This window comes from Coregonus lavaretus (genome assembly GCF_964263955.1).
Source record: "Coregonus lavaretus genome assembly, chromosome: 37".
NCBI classification, from domain to species: domain Eukaryota; kingdom Metazoa; phylum Chordata; class Actinopteri; order Salmoniformes; family Salmonidae; genus Coregonus; species Coregonus lavaretus.
Genome location: NC_140024.1, coordinates 21,860,263 through 21,877,334, shown reverse-complemented (window position 1 = coordinate 21,877,334; position 17,072 = coordinate 21,860,263). Strand labels below are relative to the sequence as shown.

At 41.0% G+C, this 17,072-nt stretch overlaps 1 protein-coding gene across 1 annotated transcript in view; it reads left to right on the top strand.

Annotated features, from left to right (window-relative positions):
- Positions 1-611: 611 nt before the first annotated feature.
- LOC311111152 (TOX high mobility group box family member 3-like) overlaps positions 612-17,072 on the top strand; it is a gene marked incomplete at its 5' end in the record, with an annotated part of 58,042 nt that continues 41,581 nt past the window's right edge. The window contains one exon of the mRNA XM_084153841.1: positions 612-713. Within this exon, the coding sequence (XP_084009967.1) occupies positions 612-713 (102 nt within the window). The remainder of the gene's footprint in view (positions 714-17,072) is intronic.

Here is a 17,072-nt window from a genome sequence, read left to right as displayed (position 1 = left end):
CGTTTTTGTCCCGAAACCCCACTCAAGTGACTGGTGGAACACTATAGCAGAATACCAGGAAATGCAATATCCTCATTGCTTTGTGCGTTGAAACTACCTTCGCCAACTACTGTACATAACTTTTGAAAGAAACGCTTTTTACGTGGATAGTCACTCTCCTGCGAGCCGGACTTCTTATTATACACCTATTACAACATTAGAACTTTTCAATTTTGTTTCTCAAGCTGAACAGGGAAAGGACGATTGTGCAGTCTGTCCCTGCCGGTCGCGTGGCTTCTTTGTGTACAGCAACTGCTTCTAAATGCATGGGCAAACACTACGGCTTGGCGCAGATACCATAAACCTTGAGGACGAGCTTGGACATAGCTCAACCGTTATTTAGGTTTCAAAACTATGAACAGCTTCTTCAACGAGTAGAAGAGGAATAACAAAACTTCGTGCTCTACCCCTTAGGCCCTTACCCCTTATCCCCCTTTCTATTTATTTTACTTACGGTCCCGATAAAGCTTGCCCGTCTCGCCGCCTTTCTCTCACTGTGCGCGTGGATTGTAAAAAGGTAGAAACAAATTGAGCTCTGTTCACAGTACTGCTGCGCTGTTGCCTGATACATCATGGATGTAAGGTTTTATCCGATTGCCGGAGGAAATCCTATTCCAGGAGACCCACCAAACCTGGATTTGTCCCACTGTTTGGGCTACTACAACTATAATAAGGTGAGCAATTGTGTTCTACATTGTTTTGCGTACTTCTATCTTGTTTCTGCACACTGTATTCAAACACCATTCCTCCGGAGTCCGGACAGACTGATAAAATGGAAAATGGTGTTGTAACGATTGGGAATGTTTTATTTGAGAATGAATTAGGCTACTTCATCATCTAATCCTATTCTGCATTGGCATTACAATGCTGTTATAAAATAGACAGACTAACACAAAAAGACAAGAGGTCGTTTTACCAGTGCATTACACACTTGTATCAATTAGGCAAGTTACCATCTTCCTTTGGTGCTGGAGTTCTGCATGCCATAATGTTTACGCGTTGAAATGCTTTCTCGTATAGCACATCTCTCTGTTGGACGAAGTTTTGGTATCCTATCTCTTGCAGAGTAATCTATTCATGCCAGGTGGCAGTGACACTCTGCTACTTTACAATGAGTGATCAACTTGAATACATGTGTGACAGAGCCTTTAAAAAGTGACTTGATCCATAATCATTTAATCATTTAATGGGCAGTGTTTATAATTCCACCTGGAACTTGTAGTCTACATCATCAATCAACATGCAGTTCATATGTTTTAGATTAAACGAAGACACATGATGAAGTGATGCCAATACCAATAGAGCTGGTCATATTTCAGGGCAATTCATGAATTGTGAAAGGCATTAATTATCCTTGAAGTGAGTGGGTTGTCTGATTCAACTGCTGTTGTTTCAGATCATGATCCCTTCTTTTGCTCACAGAGAATATGTCTCTGTTTACTGATGTGTTGCAGTGTTTTGAAAAAATTTCATACTGTACCTAGTAGGGTTATCCTAATTGAGATAGCCTTACACAAATATTCCCTATACCCAGACAGACAGGTGGTTTGGTACACAACCAGCAGCAGATATTTGGTATTTTTGTGTCACAAACACAAAGGAGTATTTGTTTTGAAAAGGATAATGGCTGTATTTGACAACATCTTCAGGATGTGAAAGTATGGTAAGTTGCCAAAAGAGAGAGACAGTCTGTATCAAATTGCTCTCCAGACTTTTTCCCAGAACATCCTCTAAAACTGTTCTGAGAACCAGTAGAAAACGTACTATAATCCTGTCTGAGAACAATCTGAGACCAGAGCAGTGTTTGCGTCTGCTTGGCCAAATAGCCCTGGCTTGTTAAAGCTCCCAAGTGCAACCACATTTGTTTGACTGTGTCTTGTGTCTGCTTGAAAACTCCCTGGGCCAAAATTTGAGAAAGGAAATAGACTTTATGTCAGGAATAGGCCAAAATGCAATTGTAGTCTGAGAGGGAGAAGACATGAAGCACTCCCCCTGCAACATGTCTCATGACAAACCACATATCACATGCCAATTCAGAAGCCTCTGCATGCTGAGTGAAAGAGAGATTTGCATGTGTTTGCATAATGCAAGACGCATCATCCCCAAACTGATTTGACCAAACTCATTGAGAGGAAACATTAGTCATCCAGACGATGTGTGATGTTTTCAAGTTGTAGAGACTCAAATGAACTGGGTTGATAACAGAGTTTTACATTTATTATAGTTTTCAAGTCAAGTTCCCACTCCGATAAGTTGTAACAGTGCCTTGGTCAATGTCAGTGGGTACTCAATGTGCTGTATAAACAGTAACACCCTCTCAAAATGTTGTCTGAGGAAATCATTCAGTTTGAATGACAACGGGGCCCAGAGGCACTTTCAGACATCACAGATTCTTTTAAATCTACAGAAACATCCAAACGAGTGGCACAAACTTAATTAGGTACTACAGTCATCATGATTCATGACTAATGAATCCAAGCATGATTTGGCAATGAGATGAAGGGAATATGTTAATATCATGTACTTTACAAAGGAAAATGAGCTGCTAGTAATCTAGTAGAATTGAACCTCGGACCCTTGATGAAAAATGTCATTAAGAGCTGATTTAAAGCACACTTCATCTAGGCTACATATTATTCTCTACCTTTTTAATATTTAATGGTGTGGATTGTGTTCAGGTGTATGACAGGGCTGTCTCAGCAGGGTGCCTTTGGTAAAAGCACTTTGATTTAAGCTGGGACATAAGGCAACTATGTTTAAGGGTATATACCCACAGGGACTCTTTTTAGCCACTGATTGGTTGGTAGTTGGTACTTCAGAAATTGTGTGCAGTCTTACATTGCATTCGATTTATCTGGGATAATGACTTGGGGTTTTTACTGGCTTTTTGGTTTATACTGAGCACATGTGGTCGTAGTCAGTGAAATTTACAAGAAGCCCGGCTTCACTTCTGAAACCTTATGAATACATGCCTAGATTATTTTTGGTCATCAGGGTGTATTTTCTCTCCTTTTCTGTCTCAAAAGTTGAATCTTTTATATGTCCCTCCTTGGTTTAAACCGTGGGACAGTTTGTGTTCTCCATAACTGGGCAAGTTCTTCAGATCGGACACTACTAAAGGCTATGAGCTTTATTGGTATTTTCTCAACTGTACTGGTTAACATTTAGCATGTCTCAAAGTCAGGTTTGATTTGACCGTTTGATTGACTGAAATGCCTTTGTTCATGAGCATGGGTCCCCCCTGTTACTGGCACATTTATAGTCCTGTGCTATACTCCCCTGAAGTTTAATAATGTTTTAGATTTAATATACATTTAATTATCTGCACTGCTAGAGGTAATTAGTTGGTCGTTACCAGATGTAACTGAGGAATGGGTTGCACCTGCAGAAGTGCCACTACTACAGAGTTGTAGTTTGTGAAGCTATTACTAATACTGCCAGTAAGTGATTACACATTGTGGATGGCTATGTTCAGATGAAGACTATTTGAGTTGATTAGGTGGTGCATCCAAAGAGTCTGCAATATGCATTAACATTGTGTTAACTGTGATTGACTGAATGTCGCCGCTGTCCGTTGCCATACTTTTCTGTTGTTTTAAAAGGTGTCATTACGGAAGAGTGAATGATTGTCTTCCAAGAATCCTTTCAATGACAACCGCTGTAAACAGGAAGTGTGTGTCACTGAGTAGGATTGATAGTAACAGCTGATTGGCTCTGATGACAAATGGCCTCTGAGACTGTACCAAATGGATATGTTTCCTCTTATCGAAGGAAGCACTTATCAATGGATTATATTTCAACTTTGAGTTGTATCAACCACTCGTCTGTCATACGTAAGAGACTACACACACTGTAAGAGCAACGAATGGGAAGTTATTCACAGCATAACACATGAGGATGGAAGGATGCAGCTGCAGTCGTCATACTCTAGGACTTTATTGAGCCTTTAAATGAGTCATGTAGGTGAAACAAAAGCCTGATTGAGGATGGGTTGGATCCTATTGTCCCTTGCATATGTATAGGAAACAAAGCAGAAAGGACATAAATAGACTCAGAGATGCTAAATTACAGTCCCTTCACACCAGAAAACCCTTGGGGCAATATCTCCCCATTGTCCCCTACAGCCAGATTGGCCTAGCCTCCCGTGGTCTTTGTTGTCCCGTCTGTGGCGTGGTAGTGAAGGGGTTAAGACGCTCTTCAAACACACAGTGGGCCGTGTGCATCTTGTCAGTGTACACAGCTGGTGCCATTTCACCACACACACATTGTAAACATATCCAAACACTACAAGGACTCTAAATCGCTGGTACCCCGAGAAGCTGCTTACTTTGCCGTTTTCTAAAGTTGATGGATGTAACCGAAGTTACATGTTTAAAGGTTTAAATGTTGAGGAAGTGAAAAGCTGATTTTAATTGCAGCTTGTCAGAAGCCTAGTTCAACAGATTTATTAAAGACCCAGTTTTCCATTTGAGATTGGGCTAGTTTATTTTTAGCTCGTTCACTTGAAGTACAGTACTTGGAACCCTGCACTAATGGATACTCTGTCCGCAAGTGAGTTACTCTGCAGATTCAGACAATTTCTCAAATTCATCCGGTTCTATCTACATTAATTAAACTGATGTGTGTATGTGATTAACCATGTAGTGTTTACGTTTTTGTCCTGACTCTGAACTTCTATCAGCTCAAGTAAAGCTTCCTGCATGGAAGACACTAATAGTTGTTGCTATGGAAGCTGTGTTGGGACTGTGAGTCATATACTGTATTTTAGAGGTGGCCTTGTGGTGGAACATTAGTAGATCATACTCTCTGCTTTCTATGGCTGAGCTGTAGATGATCTAAGCTATTACACGCATCAGTCCTTGCGATGTTTACACACACACACACACACACACACACACACACACACACACACACACACACACACACACACACACACACACACACACACACACATGACTAGGGAGTCCTCCTGTTTGTGGTTGTATCTCGGTGTGCACTTGTGAATTTTACACTGACGTAAATCAACACTTAAGAGGCCTCGTCTTGATGTCCACTGAACCTGTGTGCAACATTGGGACAGATTGACTGTCTATACGAGGTGGATTTGGAGAGAGAGGCTGTGGTTGGTGTTGAATATGTAAATCTCATGCTGACACAGCCCATTACCCTGATCAGCTCTCATGAAGACAATCTTTAATCCAACCACCACCCAATGCTCATAAATCCATTCCATTACATCACCTCTTCACACATCACCATCATCAGCCAGCAGGCTGCATTTAGATAGAGTTCACACAGTATTGCTATGTTTGAATATCCACACTAGCATACTACTTAGAATGAAACAATGGAATGGGCATGCACGGCAAGCGGTACCGATGCACCAAGTCTGGAACCAACAGGACCCTGAACAGCTTCTACCCCCAAGCCATAAGACTGCTAAATAGTTAGTTAAATAGTTAACCAATAGCTACCCAGACTATATGGATTGACCCTTTGTGCACTAACTCTTCTGACTCGTCACATACGCTGCTGCTACTGTTTATTATCTAACCTGTTGCCTAGTCACTTTATAGCTACCTCAATTACCTCGTAAACCTGCACATCGACTCAGTATTGGTACTCCGTGTATATAGGCAAGTTACTCATTGTGTATCTATTTTTCTATTATTTCTCTATTTTCTTTCTCTCTGCATCGTTGGGAAGGGCTCGTAAGCATTTCACTGTTAGTCTACCCCTGTTGTTTATGAAGCATGTGACAAATACCATGTGATTTTGGAATGTCCACACTAGCCTACTACGTAGAATAGATACCCGATACATTGCTTCCTTCTAAGTAGTATGCTAGAATGGACATCGGAGCAGAGAGACTGTCTCAGAAGGTTCTGTTTGCTCTCTGGACAATCCAACAGCCGTGTCACTGTTACAGCTCCACAGCACTCAGATATAATAGAAGGGTAGAAGCTCAGAGCTGAGGTGTCATGCTCGGTGTAGGGTTACAGTCATTTATCATGACACACCTGCAAGTGAATGAGAGAGAGAAAGGCCTCATTTAACCAGTATTGCTTAAACTGTCAAAGTTCTGAATCATTTAACAAAGGTGTGGTACCCTGGAAACTTGAGCTGTAGCATATCCTCTGCCTAAGGGTCCTAGATGGACCTTCTTTAGGCTTTAAAACCACAGCCAAGCGTTTACCTGGCTACCCATCCACATTGCTCTGGCCAACTGATGTTTCTTCTCCACGTTGAGTCTGGATTTGCCTCTCTCCCCAACAATTTCTAGAATGTGAACACATTCTGACCGTTCTGATTGGTCCAAGAAACTGATGGGTTGGGCCAGAGCTGGCCTACATGATGACATCATTAACTTTGGTACTCTGATTGGTTAGACTTGTTAGAGAAGATCCAATCGCTGATTAATTTGTTTTGTACAACGCCCCTCATTTTGAAGTCACACAAACGACAGTTTCAGACTGAATGTATGTAGCGATTGATAGAGCAGAGGAATTAAATTCAGGGTGAGTCGTTAGGCAAGCCTAGCATGTCCCTTTAAATCACACCAGGGTCTACTAACTCACCACGAGATCTACTTTCTTCACCACGATAAACCGCTTCAATCAGTCTTTGTCTCGCTACATCTCTGACAGCATCAACCTCACTGACTTATTAAAGATAGAATCCACATTAGTGGAAACAGCGCCACTGTTCACCCCAGCGCCATTGTTATTGTTTTTGTTTTGTTGACTAAACGGAGGTGAGCAGCGTCCAAATGGAAATGAGCAGTGTGGTAAAATAAATTGCAGTACATCAGTGGAGGCTGCTGAGGGGAGGACGGCTCATAATAATGGCTGGAACGGAGCAAATGGAATGGCATCAAACACATGGAAACCATGTGTTTGATGTATTTGATAGCATTCCACTTATTCCGCTCCAGCCATTACCACGAGCCCATCCTTCCCAATTAAGGTGCCACCAACCTCCTGTGCAGTACATTACATATGCCGCTGTTCTATTGAAGCGTGCAATGATGTTCAAGGCAAAAAAACTGTGTTTGTGTTCATTGTTTGCTGTAAGTTCTTTGGTGTTATAATATCCCAAACGGATGTGGCAGTTTCACCGTTAAGGATTCCAGCTTTAAAGATAATCATTTATTCTCTATGTGGCACAGAAACTGTTTTTACTCTGAATTAAGCAGTAGGACCAGTCAATCAGTTCTGGCTGGGTGATTCAATAAGTTGTGTCCTATAAATAATTACCCTTGCAGTTAAGACACTTACATTTATTTTTAAAGCACTGTTGCAGTGAGGCAGCCATCACATTTTTCACATATCTTATTTCTAATGCCCCGTAATGGGCTGACGGAGGACTATATCAAAACATTTAACTGATCTCCCCTGGATTTAACCTTTAATCCAACACAGATTTAATTAGTAGATAGATTAGAAATGTGATGTTTTTCAAAATCAAATATGCATGACCCCATTCACTCAACATGTGAATATGAGGTCCTGTCAAGAGAATGGGACTTAAAAGGTAGATTGTTAGAATCTTTGCCTGTGCTACTGTTCAGAAAGGCAGTGTTTTCCTTCTCGTCAAGGTATTGCTGACTGTTATTATGACATTAATTTGCAGGGCAGTGCATTGTCGTGACTGTGAGTGTGAAATGTCACCTCATTAGTGAGCTATGTGCTGTAGGGACTGAGAGAGAGATATTACAAACAAGGCAAAGGAGATTTATGTGCATCCAAAATGCCACCCTATTTCCTATGCACTAATTTTGACCAGGACCCTGGTAAAAATAAGTGCACTATATAGGGAATAGGGTGCCATTTCAGACACAATCAAACTGTGGTGATTAGTCCAGCTATCCTTTGTTCAGCTGCCCACAGCGCGACCACGACCATGCAACATTCCCATAATGCTCAGTGTGTGTCACCACCAGGTCGTCCTTTAGGGAGAGGACAATGGCAGCAGGTGTGCAAATATCCATCAGACCTGCTGAACAAAGAGCACAGAAAATGGAGTAATACAACATCTATTTGAATGTTAAAATGGGAGACTGAAATGAACCACAGTAACAACTTACTGTTTTTCGATAGGTGATTTAATGTAACTTGGACCTATGCCTTGGTTACTGTAATACAGTAGTAAATAAATAATCAGTTTTACATTTAGAACCAATTGACTTTAACGGCTTCGTTTCCAAACTGTTTTCTTTGATTTTTCCCCCTGGATTTTCCCAACCAGTGCAGAGGTCCCCAAGCCAACAGCTGAAGTCAGTGTTATGGAAATAGGGGAGCCATGTTGGCCTCAGAAGGTCATAGTCATTGATCGTAGATCGCCCCTCCCCCAACGTTATATATGTGGTAACGTTAAAATCTCACTCTGCTAATCCAATTTTACTGCAGCATTAATACTGTAGCATTTAAAGTAATCTTCACCTAATAAATACACTTTAATAGTCTCCTCAAAAGCTAATACAAATTGGAAAAGCGCCATCACACTCTGCCAGATTTTAATTGGATATTTTATAGAAGTGCATTAGAATGATAAGAATATTCTATTGCAGAAAAGTCCTTTGTTTTTCCTGGAAATGTAATTTGCCATAATTTATGTTGGAATGAAATGGTAGCAGAGATCTACAGTACACTGGCACTGTGTTGACATGGCCTTGTCTCTCTCTCTCTCTGCTCTGTGTAGGCCTAGCTCTGAGAGTTTTCAAAGAGCTGTTCTTGGGAGAATATGTCTCTATTTCTTGTTGTTTATTTATGTGTTTAAATTGTTGATTGTGTCCATTGTTCTTTAACTGGATAGTAGTGCCTATTGATATATTCATAATGTATCCTCTCTGTCAGAAAGAGTTCATCTCATATATGGATACTTTTTATTCATTTCTTTGTGTACAAGTACACAATTCTAGTTAAAACTCCTGCCTGTAGTACGTAGCTCCAAGGACACAGGTTTCCAAAGCAATCAGTTCACAGTGATGCCTAGAATGTTTTTCTGAATAAAAGTGCTTGACTGTACAACCCAAAACAATTCATCATTATGCCAACATATGAAATAAGACACATGGTGAGTGAGCCCCAATGTCAAAGCAGGGAAAGAGAGAGAGAGAGAGAGAGAGAGAGAGAGAGAGAGAGAGAGAGAGAGAGAGAGAGAGAGAGAGAGAGAGAGAGAGAGAGAGAGAGAGAGAGAGAGAGAGAGAGAGAGAGAGAGAGAGAGAGAGAGAGAGAGAGAGAGAGAGAGAAAGAGAGAGAAAAACATAGATATTTTACTAAAACATCAAACTCTCTCTAACATATTCAATAACCATAAAGTTGTTGTCAGATTGTATCAGCCTATGGGGTGCACCATTACTCTCAATAAAATAACACATATGGCAACCACACAAATCCCTCTCACATATCCGCTCTGAACCCATCTTTTGAGACGTAACATACTTTCCCCCCGAGTAGCATTTCCCTATCTGTTCTCAATGTACCACACATTTACTGTAAATCACTATTTAGTGCAGATTTATATTAGTTCACTTTTATATATTGGAGAACAGATAAAGACATGTAGACGTTTTGTAGAAAGCACTAGCCTATATTCATGTAAGGAAGAGAAAAAACTGAGACATTTTTTTAATCCACCAAGAAACATATGGTTTCTCTCATGATCTGGCTCGGCGCTAATATTTATTTCATACGCATATTAAAACTGGAAAGTGGTCTCTTTGTAGATGGTTTCCAAAAATTGTACAGTGATTGCTTCATTGCTGATGTGATTTTTATTGGCCTCAGAAGTACTGTATCTTAAACAAAAAGTAAGCCTCCCCTTTCCCCTGTCGTAATTCAATGTTGCATTTAGGGATGTTCCAATAAAGGCCCAATAAGGGGACACTTTGCTGTTAGCCTCCATCTGGATCTCTGAAAGCAGTATTGATGTGGAGGGAGAAGACTCTGAAAAATCAACCGCTAGTTGGTTTAGTTCTCTTTTGTCTCTTGGCAACCATTCTTGTGGGGTTTAGAGGTCGCTGGTTGCCGCCTCCGATTGTTTGCAAACTGATGACTTGATGAGAGGGTTCCACAATGTATTTGTCTTATGAAGATTCCCCTGGTACATTTGGGAGCTGATATTTTAGGCCTTTTGTTGGAGCTCATTTCTTCAGCATTGCAGTGGGACTTTATGCACTCCCACTGCACTGTAACCCGGTGAACACTTCCTCACAGGTGGCTATGGTGTGGGATGGCAGTGGTAGGAACCAGGCCAAGGAGAAAGAGGCCTCAGCATTGAGGAGTCCTTTAGTTTCCTCCTGAGACTACATGCTATTGACAAGTCTTTCATACTCCATTCCTTTCTAGAAAAACGATCTCTCCGACAATGGGCAATAACCCTGAACCTTCCTCTCTCCTCTTCGGAAGCGCTTACTCACGTGTGTCTTTCCAGACACCTGCAGATCCTGGAAAAGGAGCTGGTTCTCTTCTTTTTCTCTCTCTTTTTCTCTCTTTCTCTAATGAGGCACAGGTACCTTTTTCCTTCCTACCCGCTGATAAATGAGAAGTAGAAGCAGAATGATTACATTGTATCAGAGACATTACAGACAGTTGATTAAAGCGTTAGTTGGGGAGTTAGCCAAGGTTAACCATCCATAATGAAACGCTGTGAAAATAATGATACGCTGCATGGTTTTATGAAGGCTTGTGGCTGCTCAGCAGAGCTGCGTTGACCTTCAGCAGTTACACAAGCTAATCGTGGTGAACCTTCAGCACCCCTGTAGTTTCCAGCAGACTCCATTAGCTTCTGATATGCATCTTCTAGGAGAGCAGCCTAGACCTTACATAGCTTTGGCTTTGGGATTGTTCTAGTGACATTGAGATTACGGGCTATTCTAAGATAGCTCTGTTAGGTAGTATCATAAGTTGTTCTTCTGAAGTATACCAATACTTCGGGGTTTACCCTTGACACACCACACTTCCTTTTACATAGGTGTGGCTGGCTTGAATGACAACAGTCATTTAAAGGAATCAAGTATTTCTTTGTTGTTTGTTTGTTTTTACTGAAGTCTATTAGCGCTCCATTGATTCTCCTGGAGAGAGCCAGCGATTGGTCACTGTCCAATGTCAGATCCTTTGTGTATGTTGAAAGCAGTTGTCTGGTGTTACAAAGGTCTCGATTTGGGATGTTGTTGCAAACAGCAGCATTTGTGTAAGCTTTGGACAGTAGCTTGGATCATGTTCCTACTGCTTTATCCAGACCATTTGCTACTCAACAGGTCAATTAAGCAATACTTAGCCTATATAGCGATTAACAATTGCTTCAAAAGATAATACATTTTCTCGGCCCAGATGTGTGAAATCACAGAAAAAAAGGCATTGTTTACTGAAGCATGTTCCAAGCGAAGCTTCATGCATGTATACCAACATCTGTGAGTAGTGAGTATTGTAATAAACTGTGGATAAAATGGAATTAAGATGGTCGTTAATGAGGCGATATGCTGAAGTTAGACGGAGTAGCATGATTTACGTCTATCTTTCTGTAATTACCTCAGTGATTTTCCACTGCTTTGGCTCTTATCAGACATAAATATGAAGCACATTCATCTGTTTAATTGTGCTGGCCATTATTACTGCTATTACTGTAAGTTATTACTCATATTGTTCTCTGTTGGACTGGTAGTTTGCTAGTTGCCAAATATGGACTCTAGGGTTGGGCGTTATGCAGAATTTCATACCGATTTTCATACCTTCATACCGTTTCTGTACCGTTTCTGTAACCTCCCCACAAAACATATTTTCTTTTTGTATTTTCTTTTTGACCCACAAAACAATTTAGGCAACAGGGATCTTCATCCAGGAGGGGATTGGATGTCTCTGCTGTAACCAAGAAGCTTGATCATGACATCTAGTCACTTAGCCAGCAAACCAAATGCATAGCTGGAGCCCTGAGCTGGATATAATTTATTTGACACGTCTTAGATTTCTTATAGTTATACTTAAGTTATAGTTATAATCAGTGGTGTAGCACGCACCCCTGCAGTCCCCACGAGGCAGGGGTGCCCCCACGTTTCCACTTCACAATAACAGCACTTACAGTTGACCGGGGCAGCTCTAGCAGGGCAGACATTTGATGACATGACTTGTTGGAAAGGTGGCATCCTATGACAGTGCCACGTTGAAAGTCACTGAGCTCTTTAGTAATCCCATTCTACTGCCAATGTTTGTCTATGGAGATTGCATGGCTATGTGCTCGATTTTATACACCTGTCAGCAACAGGTGTGGCTGAAATAGCCGAATCCACTAATTTGACGGGGTGTCCACATACTTTTGTATATATTGGGGGGGGTAGGGGGTACCCCTGCCTCATGGGGACTGCAGGGGTGCGTGCTACACCACTGATTATAACTATAAGTTAAGTATAACTATAAGAAATCTAAGATGTGTCAAATACATTATTTGGTTTGCTAGCTAATATATCATTTGTTTTTGTTTAGTATTTTTGAAAATCATACCGTCTGTATTTCGAAATACCCCAGTATATGGTATAAACGGTATATCGCCCAAGCCTAGTGGACTCCCTCAAATAATTAAAGCATCTTTCCAATTATTTACAGATTGGACATGCTCAAAGAGTTTAAGCATATTGACATTGTTTTTACAGTTTATATATTTTTTTGCCTGAGGATAGTGCATTCAGCAGATTGACTAATAATTACTTATACAGCATCAACCATGCAGGATGTGCAATGTTTTCATAACATTAACACATTTTCCACCAGTGTCCACCACATACCAGGCTTATTTATTCAATTCCAGGATCTCTTTCATTTTATGAACTAGCCTAATGTGCAGGGGTTTTCAGATCACGTTATCGGATCAAAACACAAATTCCCTTTATATGTTTTTCTCCAGCATGTCTAACTACAAACAAGCCCTCATATTTTCCGGTTGCAGTTTTATTTTGTTTACTCAAAACAGATGAAGAGGTCCATGACACTCCAGCATGAGAGTGGGCTGTGCTAATATCTCTCCAGGCTAAACGGAGGTCTGATAGAGCCATGATGTTGAGGCTAAATCACAAGTGTGTGCGCTCACATTAGCAGGCTACAGTTGGACAGCCACAAGGTTGAGTACTAATTAGTGTTTTTAAAAGCCAATCAGTTCCGCACGATGGCTGCTTACTGCTGTCCAAAAGTACCATTTTATTTAATCTGGGTATCAAAGTTTATCCAACAATGGAGTGTCATTGCAAATACAGGCAGATTGTTTTTGGTTTAATTGTGAGAAGACAGAGACTGGGAAACAATAGGAGGACAGAGAGAGAGAGCCTTATGTTCAGACAGGCTGTTTTGGTGTATTGTGGGTATTGACATTTTCAGAGAGAATATATTGTTAACAGGAGCTAATTAACAAATAAGTGTAAATGCGCCATCCGCATATTCATCACCAGGCAGGGACGTCTCTCTCACAACACAACAGGCAAGCCTTAAGCAGGAAAAATGAAGTAGTACATAAATCAAAGAGTTTTTCTTTGGCAAGGCGGAACCCCCTGGGACTTACCTTGGTGCTTAATTAGACTCCAGAAGGATCATGTTTTAAGTGGAGGTGAGCGAGTTCTGAATAACAATGACAAATCATGCCTCAGAGCATTGGGTGTTTAGGGAACATAAAAGCAACATATCCCTTTTCCTAAAAGTGAATGAAATATTATTTGAGAGAAAGGATATTCACTGCACTACATCATAAATGTGCAGTAGGGCTATAGACTGTAGTTAATGTAATGGCTACTATTGCTGTTTCTGGCAGTGTTTCCCAAATCGAGGTTGGACATATTCCTTTCATAATTACCCATATGGGATTACAATGAATATATGGTCTTTATTAGACTTCAGTGTGATGACTTCACATGTTTTAGTAATATAAATTGTTGTCATTTTTTGCATCTCGTCATATTTGACCACATACTTCTATTCACTTAACTCCCCCCACATACAGTACTTATGTGAGAAAACACTCATGATAATATATGATCAGTATAATTTTTCTCTTTTTAATATAAAATCATTTACGTAATTTAGCAGACGCTCTTATCCAGAGCGACTTACAGTTAGTTTAATACATTAAATTGTTATTTTTTTTTCATTTTTCATTTTTGTACTGGCCCCCCGTGGGAAATGAACCCACAACCCTGGCGTTGCAAGCGCCATGCTCTACCAACTGAGCTACACAGGGCCTATCATGATGTTTCTCTGTAGAAAGTGATACTAATATAACTGAGAGAATATGCAGCACGGTATGTAAAGCTTGTAAAATAAAGTACATCCAGAGTTTGGTACACAGAATGTCAAACCAACATACTGTAGCTACTGTGTGCTGACATAGAGACTTTTAGAGCCCAGTCAGGCAGCCCTCTGGCTATTGTTGTTCTTGAGCTTTGAATTCCTGGATCTGACAACTCTGCACTGACCAGCCTAACCAGCACTGATGTCTGATGGTCTGTGGGCTAGAGAGAGCCAACAGCAAATCTGAGGGCTAACAAATCATCATATTAAAATGATATGGATTAAGATTTCATCAGATGATGCTAGTGAGAATTAATATGAAAAGCGTATACTAAAATATGAAAATACTACGCTATATTGTTTTATGTCCTGCGGATTCGAGCCCCCCCATAAAAAAAAAAGAAGAAGTGGTTGTCCCACTGACTATCCTAAGTTGAATGCACCAATTTGTAAGTCGCTCTGGATAAGAGCGTCTGCTAAATGACTTAAATGTAAATGATTTGACCTCAGTTCGAGTTTTCATAATTCTCGCACAGCATCCAGTTTAGCTGACGCAATGCTATTTTCCTGTATTAAAAAAACTATAATATCTGCCTCCATTGTTTTAGTCACCCTAATTTTGGCCATCCTACAAGGGTAAAAACTGCAATAGCTTTTTAACGGATTTGGAGCATTGGTTTTCTTAGAGGAGTACACAATTCAAATATAAGCAATTAACCAAAATGTTGGTTATTTTTGGTTTTTAAACAACTAATTAACCGATGTCCATTCAATTATTTGAATTCCATTTAGTTCGGGTTTTTTTCTGTGAGCACATTGCGCTGCAGTTTCTCTAGAGATAAATCAGATCATGCCCGAGCTGTGCAATGTAGTAGGGAGTTGTAGATCCAACAGGCCAATATTCTACATAGATTAGCACAGAAAAGGTGATAATTAACTACAATGATCATAGTTCATTGCGCCCCTCTCACACACCACCCCGTCCCCCAACCCATCTCTCACCCCTCCCCTCACCTCCTCCCCTCACCCCCTCCCTCTCACCCCTCCCCTCACCCCCCCTCTCTCACCCCCTCCCTCTCACCCTCCCCTCTCTCACCCCCTCCCTCTCACCCCTCCCTCTCACCCTCACCCCCTCCCTCTCACCCCTCACCCCCTCCCTCTCACCCCCTCCCTCTCACCCCTCCCCTCCACACAATTTCCGATGTGCGGCTGCCTGTTTAGAGAGGCCTTTAAAAAAGAGTAGTACATTAAATAGAAAACCTTGTGTAGCCGGGTTATCAGTAGAAATCCTTTTCCAGAGTATAAATCTGCTCAATTACAGACAGACAGAAGAGATATGCTGGAGCAGCCCTCCCATGGCTAATCAGTCACACTGAATATCCACACGCGGCAGATTTGAATAAAGAGATCAGGATTATTATTGCTTCCCAGTGTAATGGTAACCTCGGCTGCATCGTTTTCCAATCCTTTATTTGGATTTTGGGGCTAGCATGATAGCAGTAATGCTCCCGATTTAATAAAAACTGTGAAAAACTAGGGGCTATAACAGTCAATACTGTTGGAGAGCTAATTTGGTCGATCTCTTCATGAATGAAGAGATTAATTCTCTCTGTGTCTATTGAATCTGCCCCTCTCTCTCCAGGTAAATTGGCTGATGACAGGCAGGGTGACAGCATGTATCCCCTCTCTCTCTCTCTCTCTCTCTCTCTAAAAGAAAGTGGTGTTTTCTCTCCACCTGTCCAGCACAACTGTTTAAAAGACAGTCAGTTTGTGACAGCGTGTTGATTCATGCCTCTCTCTGTGTCTTTAAAGAAGGACTTCTGTGAAGGATAGTGAGTAGGATAGTGTAGAGTAGATAAGATGTGGGCTGCTACAGTATGAAGGAGCTGCAGCTGCTCCCAGTAGACTCTATACTTACAGAGATGTGGAGAAACAGTTCAAACGCAAGCCTAATGAAGATGAATGGAGAGGCATGTTGGTACACATACACACACAGTGGGGAAAGTGCTTGGGTTCCTTGTAGAACGTATGGTGGAACCTGGCCTTTACTGAACTGTCTCATTTATTTTGGTGCAGAAACTCACAGCATGGTTCCCATTTGCCCCTAACATACAGGTCAAGGCTCAAATACAGCATATGTCACTGTCTGACCCCTTTCTCAGATTCCTGGCCTGTTAGAAATGGGACAAAACTGCTCTGAGGGAGCTGTGATCAAAGGAGGAAATCAATGGCTTCTTTTGCTATAGACACTTAGCAGACCTTGCTGCCTCAGAGGTGGAGAAGTGTACTAAATCAAATGTGCAGTGTTATTTTTAGGTGTGGAAAGAGGGATGCATCCTATTTTTTTCACCATATATTGGAGTAGTTGTTTAATACAAACTGTACACTACTTCATCTCTGTAGTCAACTTCATTGATACCCAGCATTAAACTGTCCATTAAAGCACCTCTACATTGCAATAAGTAGATCCTCATGTTCTAGAACACACTAACAAATCTAATTGAACCATGATCTTATTGTAATGTATTTCACTTCATCTAGTATACTCAGTTGAAAGGGGTTGGATAGACTAATGACATTACCATGACTCTCCTACTCTCCATTCCAGACCCAGATGCTGGTTTATGGTTGTAATGTACTATATGCGCACATGACTGACTTTAGGAGTTATACCATTGGCTCATACATTAGTCGTAAAGGCAAATGCTTAGCCTGATATTATCCTGAGGGAAATCCACGCTTTTAAGTGTCATGGCTGTATTTGAT